Source organism: Acanthochromis polyacanthus, chromosome 20 (assembly GCF_021347895.1).
Source record: "Acanthochromis polyacanthus isolate Apoly-LR-REF ecotype Palm Island chromosome 20, KAUST_Apoly_ChrSc, whole genome shotgun sequence".
Classification (NCBI taxonomy): Eukaryota; Metazoa; Chordata; class Actinopteri; family Pomacentridae; genus Acanthochromis; species Acanthochromis polyacanthus.
Genome location: NC_067132.1, coordinates 10,922,293 through 10,933,064, shown reverse-complemented (window position 1 = coordinate 10,933,064; position 10,772 = coordinate 10,922,293). Strand labels below are relative to the sequence as shown.

Sequence of the window (10,772 nt, the reverse complement as noted above, 5' to 3'; positions counted from 1 at the left end):
ACCTATGATTATGAAATGAAACCATCCACTGCCAATAATCATCAACACTTTATTGTGCAAAAGAGTACAAACATTCAGCCTGTTCACTGATATCACTGTCAGCAATGTACAGAGTGATAGTGACTGTTTTAACTTGGAGACACTTCTCACCTCAGCCTAATGACCTGTTATCAGGCACTTTAAGTTTTTATACAAAAATAAGCTATTCTCTGTGTGGGGCTGTTAGTAATAATGCTGTTTTTTTTCTACTTGAACTGAAATGTTGGATGTCTTCTGCTCAAACTAAAACAGTGAAGCTTATTCAAGCCGATTACCTGACTGATGATTCGGTCAACCAGCACTACAAGGAACGACTAACCAGCTGTGGAGATAAATGCACTTCAGTGCTCCAAACCTACGTAAACCATAGATGCTCTGCTTTCTCTTTCAGGGCAATAGTTCCACCACAATTACAACTACCTCTTCAAAAGTAGTTGGTGAAACGCTTACAGTTTGTGCGGATGCTTACTTTCAGGAGGTCTCAAGCAGCTGAGCCAGCTGTGCTTGTGCGTCAGGCTAGTGCTGCAATAATCAAAAGCTTGAACTAACTAGAGGTAGAGCCTGATTCTGACGGCTACATGCGGTGGATGCTGTTGTGATCCATGAACTGCTTGAGGTTCTGCAGGTTGTCCCACCACTTGAAGAGGAAGGTCTCTGCGATGAGACCGAACCACGGCGTGATCTCCAGTTCCTTACGCCTGGCTTTCTCTAACATCTCCTTCAGCTCCTCTTTGCTCACGTAACAGTGACTTTTGATCTCATTGGGGTCTGGACTCAACTCCACGTCCTACAGAGAGACATAAAAATAAAAATAAATTGTTAGGCTCATAGACAGACAACCAGACAAATACAGTTTAATATGTATGACAATGCAGTGGTGTTGGAAAGTTTGCAAACCCTTCAAAAATGTCTGCATTTAAAAGATCACAGAACAAAAAGTAACAGAAAAACATACAGAACCTAAAAAAGAAATACGACAAAAATATTACACCTTTCTTTATTCAGGAAAATGATTCAATATTACACATCTGAGTGGTCAAAGTACATGAACCTTTAAAGCTGCTGTCCGGAGTTTGAATCGCAGCGTCTCCCAAAACACTGTTGGTCCCTCCCTCCCTCTGATTTCGCCCCTTTATTTGTGCACGCGCACAGTACCTGACAGGAGTGCCCGGAGTGCTGCAGCATCTTGCCTGTTTTGCTGTTTTCCCCTCTTCTACATTTAGCACATTTAGTAAATAATAAAGGAATTACGTTAGAATGCTGTATTGAGTCTAACTTTTCCTAATACCAAAATAACACGAATCTGCTAGGACGAACGAGTAAAGTTTCAATATGTGATTACACTCGTGTATCCCTCCCAATGATGTTGTTTATCAAACTCAGTGCATTTACGTGTGTATATGTGTTACATTGTTTATTTATTTCTACCTAGAGTTCAGAATTGCATGACTCCTCTGACGAAGAGTATGTCCCAGACGCCCCAACATCTTCCTCCAGAGGTCGGGCATCTAAACGAAGCCGTCAGGCGGGCTATGGAGGCCGTGGTCGGGGAGCGACGCGAGCATCCCGAGCCAAAAAACGTCCTGCAGTCTCTTGGCCTGACAAGCCGTGGGATTGGTAACTTTTCTGGAAGTTGCTGATCCCTGATGCTCTCTCCTCCACAAGCAAAACAAATGTGCGCGCGGTTGCGTAGTGCGTAGCTCGCCCACCTCTGCATGGGCTTGCTTGCTGTGCGCGTAACCGTTGATTGACAGCATGACAAAGCTGAAGCTCGAACTTGATTGGTCGGCAGCGACCGGCGCTTTTTGGAATAACATGGGGGTCTATGAGAGGAAGGCGGAGCTCAGGAATAAATTTTCATATCGCGTTATACTAACTTTATATTATAGTATCGAACTAGACTAACACATTTAAGCTTTGATAAAAATGATACATGAATTGAAAACAAACGGAAACTCCGGACAGCAGCTTTAAGGTCAATCAATAGGATGACAACCAGGTATGAGTGGGTGCAGGAATCTATTAAAGTCTCGTCTTTACAACATGTTTGTGAAAATGTATCATGACACGAACAAAGGAGGTAACTGAGGATCTAATAAAAAGAGTAACTGATGCTCCTCAGGTTAGAAAAACAAACGAGAGAGTTTGGATGGATAAGTTGAAAACGGAACTTTTCGGTTTAAATGAGAAGCGTCGTGTTGGAAGAAAGGAAAATGCTGCATTCCAGCATAAGCATAAAGCATGGTGGTGGTAGTATCATTGCTTGGGCTTATTTTGCTTCATCTGGGACAGGAGGACAGCTTATTATTACTGACTGCATGATGACTTAAAGGAAATATCCCTGAACTGAATCTTGTGTGAGGAAACACCAATATCTCAGAGTTGGAGCTACTTCTTGTTAAAGAATGGGCTCTAATTCCTCCAAGTTTATGTCACAACTGATAAAACACTTCTGGAAACATTTAGCTGCAGTAATTGCTACATCAGGGGGTCACATATTTTTACCATTCACAGATTAGTAATAATAGATTATTTTCCTTTAGTATGAAATTGTTGTCTCATTTCTTTTATTGGATCCTCTAAACCTGCTTTTAAAACTCGTGAAAATCCAGTGATGCTTTACATCATATTTATGCAGAAAATAAAACATATTTACGGTTTCATAAACTTTCAGGTCACACTGTTGATGTCAGGCACCATCAAGACAATTTTAAAGACTACTGTCATTAACATTTCATGTTCTGATAAATAACTTTCTTTTTACTTCAGGGTATGGTATCATAACTCAGCTCCAAATTACACTGATAAAGTATCTCCTTCGTAAAGTGAAAATGACACCCAGCATTACAGTTGTCTTAAGTTTGACGTCCTACAGCTTTAGTTGTCTTTCCATTGGATGGAATTATGTTCAAGGAATATATTAAAATTTAGGGAAATAACTTGCTGTTTTATGAGGTATATTCTAGACTTCTTCTCTGAAAATGTCTTCAATATCAGACATTCGCTGAACCAAAGTGCTCGTTAACCTCGGTCTGTATCTTTTATTTAAAGTGCTATCATTACATTCAACTAACAGAACTGACCTTTGCTTTTGAAAAGATAAAGCAGGTCCTGCATGATGTCTATGCCTTAGTTCAGTTTGAGGACATTAATTATTATATCGTGCTCACATGGAGGCATTTCTAAGTGAAGCAGGTCATTTACGTTGCAGTAACTCTACAGGCAAACAGAGGCCAGGTACTATTATTCCAGGAGTACTGGTCTTTAGGCACATAATGAAGCTGTCATTTGTAGTCTACTGTGTAATCTGAACATTACAACACACAGAACTTCTAATCAGTCCTTCTAATAAGCTAATTAATCCCTGCATCAAACCATCAAGATGGAAAAATATGGAATCCATGACACAATAAAGATAAACTGATGGACAGGTATGGGTTTTTCTGAAAATAATGCAGTGGTGGAAGAAAGTTTTCAGTCACCCCATACATTTGCATTTAAATTGCATTAAGAATCACCCTTAGGCACAATCACACCTATAATACTAAACAAAACCTAAAAAAGATAATAAAACCTTAAAATCAATTGGTTGCATCAAAATAAGAAATTCTGAGAACTGGGTCATTTTGGAAGAATTTAGTTTTGTTAGTTTTTCTTGTAAACAATAACCAAAAAATATATAGAATTGGTATTTTCTGTGTCTGTCAAATACAGCCACAACTTTTGAAACACAAAAGTTGAATTTCATAATATTTGAGATTGTGTAAAAAAAAATTCCCACCACTGTATGCTCTGTGACTCAAACAGAGGCACATATTCGCCCTTCTCTGACATAAGATCCATGAAATCACTGCATCATTAGTCTGTAAAGTGACCACACTTTGATGCTAATATCGCTCAAGTCTCCAGTCAGTCCTACCCACCAAAGTGATGAAGAGAGCTGCAGTGTGACATCTGTCATTCATGTGAGATACAACAATACGCTAAGTGACAAAATGTAAATAACACTGGAATTACAAAAGACTACATTTAAACTAACAGCAGCTTATCTAACTGTCCCATTATCAAACAGCCTAGTTTATCTATGACTTCCTAAACAGAACAGAAAATAGAAACAAAATGATGTTTATGTGTGATAATAATCAAACTATTTCACTAATGGTGAAGTAAAACTGTTCAAGCAACTTTGATAGAGGTCAGGACGACCACATATGAAAGGGACGTTACAAGGCCCGAATCTGTGATTTCCATCACAACTTTTATGCAATAGTGAGTAGGGCGCTCACTGAGACACAAAGCCGACACTCTGAATTGCTATAGGAAAGTAGTGCATGTCTGAAAGGGGCTAAAGGGGCCAAGCTACAAATCACATGTTCAAATACAACCACTGCTACCTTCTGCATGAAGAGGATGTAATCAATCTCATGTTCTCCCCAAACGCCATCCGACTGAGCCTTGTAGTGGATCCTTGTTAGATAAGTCATTTCATCCGGAGTCACCTGAGAAGCAACAGGAAGCAAGAGGAGATCAGACGTAAGCACACGTCAGCCACAATCCTCCATAATCCCCTTGCAGTAACAGCAGAAGCCAGGACTTGAGTGGAAGCCTACCTGCTCTGGGGGGATACCCAGCTCAGCGTTGAGTCTCCTCTGAGCAGCCGTCCTCACCCCCAAAGCATCCCTCTCCTCCAGCTCACTGTCTGTGTGTAACGGGTGACTGCAGCATGTGTTTGTGAAGCAGCCTGCACAAAAAAAACACACACTGGAGACTGTAAAAAAACTACAAACGCTGTTTAGCACCTTCACTATGCTGCATGGAACAGCAGGAGCGTTTCAGAGAGGAGTCACACTGGGAGGCTCGGGGTTTTCTGCTGACCTGGGAAAGTGATTTTGGCATCAGACCTCTGTTGCAAGAGCAGCTTCTCTTCACTGTTGAAAAGGAAGACGCTGAAAGCTCTGTGCAGTAGCCCTGGAGAGACAACGTCAGCACAAATCAGAAGCGTTAAAAGGAAAACACACGCTGGAACGGGCATTGTAATGCAGCAGACAGGCACCTTTATCGATGTTGGAGTTGAGGTGGCAGTTTTTCTTGGTGTCTGCTCCGATCTTGCGGTCGTTCTCGTCGATGAGGATGCACATCTCTGACAGCAGCTGCACCTGTTTCTGGTCCAGGTGGTCTGTGGTTATCTCAGGCATTCTGGCCGCAGAGTGGAGGTGTCGTATGACACTGCGGGGCAGCGGGAGGACAAACAGGTGGACAGCAGTCGATGATTTACAGCTTTATCAACGTATCTGCACTTTCCAATGACATTTTAAACACAGCAGGAAACGTCTGACTAACTAGGTAGCCTCTACAGGATGGTGAAGAAAGGAAAGCAATTCAGCAGTTAACTTTAACATTCATGTCAATGGAAATAGATACACAGACACACCTTCTCATTCAATGGTTTGTATTTAGTTATTACATACACTGTAGATTAATACTGAAGACATCGAAGCTACAAAATAATACATATGGAATTAGGTTGCAAACAATGAAGTGCTAATCTTCAGTACTAATGTAGAAAATAATACAACTAAATAAATAAAAATGAGAAGAATGAGAAGGCGTGCCCAAATGTTTGACTGGTAGTTTACATTTGATCAAGTGTGTCTCCACAGCATATTGTCTCCACAGGGTGTGCACTTTTAGATTCTAAAAATAACTAGTGTCTTTTCAACAGGGCTGCATTTACTGACTATTTGCGTTACTGACTCGTCTATCGATTATTCATTTAGTTGTTTGGTCTATAAAGTACCACAAAATGATGAAGAATGTTAATCAGTGTTTTCCAAAGCCAAAAATGACGTCCTCAAATATCCTGCTTTGTCCACAACCCGAAGATATTCAGTTTACTGTTGCAGAGGAGGGACAAAACCAGAAAACATTCACATTTAAGCCACTAGTTTCAGACATTTTTGCCTGTTTACTATCAAAATAATTGGGGATGAATTTGATAGTTACCAACTAATAAATGCATTTTTGTACCTCTATCAACAAATGTGGCAGTTAGCAAAAATATAAACAGCCCAGTGTCCAAGGAACATTTTCAGATTGCTGATCCAGAGTCCAAAACCCAAATACACTGAATGTACAATGACATAAGAAATGCTGCTCTGGGGAATCTCATGTGGTATGTGACATGTTATGTGTTCCAGACTTATTCAGCATTTCATACAAGCCAATAATTCAGAGAGATTGTTCCTACAGACCAAAAGGACATTCCTAGTCCTAATTCCCGGTTTCAAGTGAAAGATTTTTGCATGAAATCCACGTGTTGCTTTCTCACACTATCCCACTGATCTTTACAGATTTCCAGTATCAGCCAGGAGATACATGGAATAAACAACTAGTTCCTACTATTTCTTTTTGCACAGTCAAGTTTAGGCATTAAAATAAACCGTTTTAACCCTCCTGTTGTCCTCATTTACGGGCACCAAAAAATACTGTTTCCTTGTCTGAAAAAAATCCAAAAATTCAGCAAAAAAAATCCCCAAATTTCTGAAAATTTGCAAAACCTTCAGGAAGAAAATTCCAATAATTCCTTAAAAGTTTCCCTAAAAAGTTTTATTTGAAAACAATCTCCCAAATGTGGCAAGAAAATTTTTGTAAATATTGTCAAAAGACGAGTTAAATGTCTTCAAAAAAATCCTAAAAAATATCTAAAGTGATTACAAATATATCAGTAAAACTTCTAATATTTTCTTTAAGAACATTCACAAAAAAGAAATATTTCAAACATTTCTTTTTTTCCCACCAAAAAATGTTCAAAGACTTCCTAAAAATGTGGACATCAGAAGTTTCACTGTGAATTCCCCCCCCCCACATTTAAATTTTCCACTTTAAAACGGGTCAATTTGTATCATATAGTAAAATAAAACCACTATCCTCATATGATGACATTATTTTTTTTCCAGTAACCACTTCCTTTTCAAAGTTGGTACTTAGTTTTTGCACTCATCAGCCCCCATTAATCGTAAATAGCTGGGGGAAACAAAAGCTCGGCTAGAAACCGGCGTGACTTTGGTGCATTAAGAGACAGCTACGTATATCCGGACTACAGCTATGAATAGCTCAGACACACTGCCTCCAGATTACGGTCTGTAAGCTCATCACAGGCTTCCCTGCCTCTAAACTCAAACACGGACAGGTTTCGGAGGGTCTGTCCTACCTGGATGAGGCTCTGATGGCAGGTCTGGAGCTCAGAGGAGCTGCTGCTCTGTAGGACACAGGTACGTTTGATTTCAGCACAGCGGCGCCCTGCCGGGATACCGACCGGAGCACCGCCCACACAGGCCGCACCATCGCCTGACCAAAACAGAAAACCAATCACGAGGACGGAAGACGAGGCTGTGGGTAAAAACCGGAGAGGAGCACCAAAAGGAGGGATCGGAAGAGATAGAGGCAAATAAAGCAGAACATCAGGAGACAAGGCAGGGCAGTCAATTAAAAATAAATAGTAAAAAATGATAATAAGCTACGTGAATAAATAGGTAGAATAGCACACATATCAAACAAGGCAACAAGGCAGCTTAAAAATTAAAGAATAAGACTGAGGGTTCAAAGTTTGAAATAAAAAATAAAAAATAGAGAACAAGAAAAGCACTCAGAGATCGCAGTACTCCATCAAAGCTGTTCATTCTCCCATATGGTATTGTCAGAAATGCAGCATTTGTTTATTAGTTATTGATGATCAGAAATCACGGCACCATCGAATGTGGCCATTTAATATAAATGTACCAAAAAACAAAATGACCTTGCCCTGAGCACAGGCATGCATTATGCATGTTATATGCGGAAACCAAACTGCGTGACCAAAATATGTAGCAGGAGGGAACAGACTCGTGATGGGTTTTGGTGAAGGATTACGTCACAGTTTGACACTGTGCTGATGGATTTATTTTTTTTCTTTTCCAGGCAGACAGACAGACATGAGGACTTTACAGGGTCTGTTGATGAGATTCTTAATTGCTGACAAAGCTAATAGAATATTACCATTTAAACTAAACAAGATAAGCAAACATATGACTGTCAAAAATATCCATTTTCTACTCAGGACACTCCCCTGGTCGAGACATCAGCTGCATTGATATACTGTCTTTATATTTTTCAGTCACAATAATACAAAATCCTTGGATTTCTACAAAATCAGTGTAAACATTTTCTGGTTAGTTCAAACTACTTAGTTGTATATGGTTGAGTGGAGGGAGGTTATGCAGTTAAGATGAATCTGCATACTGTATGAACAACAGCTGTAAAGTAAGAGAATTGTTCTGCAAAAACAAGTCTGCCAGCAAAACAGTAGTTCATACCTGCAGATGTAACTCCAGTTCTATGAGTATGTGTTTAGCCCTCCACTGGACTTGTTGGTACTTACCACCCCCCTTCCCTCATGGGATGGAAACACATGAAATTCTAGTTTAATCATGCCTTTTAGCTGCCATCACACCTATAAACCACATAATCAGCATTAATTATCAGGATTAATTGATAAATCAGATCACCTAAACATATGCAGCATTCTACAGGCTGCACACTGACAGTCGACAGTAAGCGTGAAATCTGAAAACCGCCAATCCTGTCAACTTGCAGAGTGGGAATTTCTGTATCATTATTCTTCTTTGGATGGATTTAGGAGTTGAATATGTATGGCTGAATTACCCCAATACCACAGCTTGCCACTGCATAGTGTAGAGTAGCAATCAGCTATTCAATTATTGAAAACTCTCATAACCTCATAGGTTAAGTGACAAATTGACATTGATTTTATTTCTGAGAAGTAAAGAGCCCTCTTTTATATCATTCCTTGAGATTTATATCAATGCCATTATAAAATGGCAATATTCAGTGATCGAAGAAGGATTTAGAAAACACTACTGTAGCTAACATATCATTACCACTTTAATGCTATGCTACTCTATTACAGGTAAAAATCTGTGTTGAAATGATTACTAAAATAGAAGTATGAAAGCACTTAACATAATAAAATGGGCCCTGTCTGTTAGTCATATCCTCCTGAGACCTGGCCCATTCATTTATGTCCTCTGTAGTAGGCATTTGTTTTCGATCTACATCTTTTGATTCATTTGAGCTACCTTACTAAATCCTGATGTCTTGTGATTGCATGGGACGAAGAGAACTTTGCTTTCATGATGAGGCAAAGTGGAGACTGTAGCAAAACGCAGGACTCCTGACTGCTGAGACTTTAATTTATGTTCATGTTCAGTTTTATTTAGTTTCTTACAGTTTCAAGTTTTAGAAAATGGATTGACATTCTTCTCTGTTGTACTTTTACAAAATTCTAAATTGTGAGTGTTAGATCCAAGAAGGCAGGAAATCACAAAAAAAGTGAAATTGAAAGATACTTTTTTTTCTCCCCTTGGTTTTCAAGAGGATATGTATTTCAATATTATCCATCATTGATACATCAGTAGAAAATGTTTGGGGTTTTGGTGTCCGTTCCAGCAAGATCCACTCCGTGTTTTCCTCCAGACACTGTCAACACGCCATCAGACCACAGCACAGCTCGCACCACCCAGGCCTCTGACAACTGAACATAAGTATGGATTGTCTGTCACAAATACAACCTATAGAGAAACCGATAAAACGTTCACTTACTTACAGAAGCCTTGCTCCGCTTCTGCTAGACAAACCACGTCTTTAAAAGTGTGTTGCGTTTGTTTACGACGGTATGTCAGAGCCGAATCCAGCAGGCGCACCACTTCGTTCCCTGTTCCTGACGTCACGCTTTTTCATTCGTTACCCTGTCGGCGACGCGGCTGCCCATTGGCTCACAAAGTGCAAACACAAGCCACGTGATACGGAAGTGGGTGCACTAATAAAATACGTGATGTGTCAAAATTTGGATCCAATTTGTGATACTTGTCAAACTATAGCGCGCTATCACCGTCTTTTGTCAAAGTCATTCGTAGACGGCATGTTGAAAAATACGACGTCATAGTCCTGTATGTTTTCGTATCAAGCTGGGAAGGATATAGTCGTGTCTTTTAGCTGCTGTCTGATGAACGAACATTAAACGCCGCAATGAAGGTGATATGTGGCAGCTAGCCCGCGCTAGCATGTAGCTCATATCATAGCTCATATCATTTGTCGAGCGGTGCTTGCCAAATATGAATTCAGAGAAGCAGTGACAGCGGTGAGTGTCTGCTTGTTTCGGATATGTCAGTATTATTTCGTCGGTAGGTCACGGGTCCTGAAACAGAGGTCAAATTGTCATTTTGCAAGCGCCATTTAACGTTAATTAAATGTGCGTGTCATCTGACGCATATCATATTTTCATTTGGTCCGTTAGTGGCGACATAACGGTAGTGAAGTATTTAATGTGCGTTGTCCAGCTACTTTTGATCCATTACTACGGTACTGCTGCATCATAAACCTGTATAATCTCAAAACGTCACACTGAACTTCATGAAAATACACTAAATTAATAATGTGATAATGTCTGTTGACAACCATTAATTTTATTCTAGCAGTTGACGAACGTCTGTCAGGCTGTCAGAGGTAAAAACGGATCACATACAGTTCATCAAGGATCCATTCCTCAAAACGATATCACTGACACATTTGACTGAGACATTATTACCACAATTATCCTCCAACAACACACGGTGGTAGTGAGTAAATAAAAATCTCAATTGAAAGTCATTACTGAATTTCAGGTATTCGATTATTCA

At 39.8% G+C, this 10,772-nt stretch overlaps 2 protein-coding genes across 7 annotated transcripts in view; one reads left to right on the top strand and one right to left on the bottom strand.

Moving 5' to 3' along the window:
• Positions 1 to 35: 35 nt before the first annotated feature.
• idi1 (isopentenyl-diphosphate delta isomerase 1) lies at positions 36 to 9,820 on the bottom strand. Of its 3 annotated transcripts, none has more exons than XM_022213960.2 (7): positions 9,697 to 9,820; positions 7,250 to 7,428; positions 5,093 to 5,265; positions 4,915 to 5,007; positions 4,650 to 4,780; positions 4,434 to 4,538; positions 36 to 826 (listed from the first exon to the last, which is right to left on the bottom strand). In XM_022213960.2, the coding sequence occupies exons 2-7, from the start codon at positions 7,381 to 7,383 to the stop codon at positions 614 to 616; spliced, it is 849 nt and encodes a 282-aa protein (XP_022069652.1). In that variant the 5' UTR covers positions 7,384 to 7,428; positions 9,697 to 9,820; the 3' UTR covers positions 36 to 613. The 3 variants fall into 3 exon arrangements, with proteins under 3 accessions (XP_022069652.1, XP_022069653.1, XP_022069654.1); XM_022213961.2 differs by having other exon boundaries at positions 9,701 to 9,819; XM_022213962.2 differs by having other exon boundaries at positions 7,250 to 7,386; positions 9,697 to 9,817.
• LOC110965045 (WD repeat-containing protein 37-like) overlaps positions 7,186 to 10,772 on the top strand; it is a 33,441-nt gene continuing 29,854 nt past the window's right edge. The window contains exon 1 of one of the 4 annotated variants that reach the window (XM_051940322.1): positions 7,186 to 7,310. The gene's annotated coding sequence lies outside the window, so the exon portion shown is untranslated. Of the gene's footprint in view, positions 7,311 to 9,559; positions 9,639 to 9,947; positions 10,235 to 10,772 lie in introns of those variants that run through there. The other 3 variants (XM_022213956.2, XM_022213955.2, XM_022213958.2) reach the window with 3 other exon arrangements.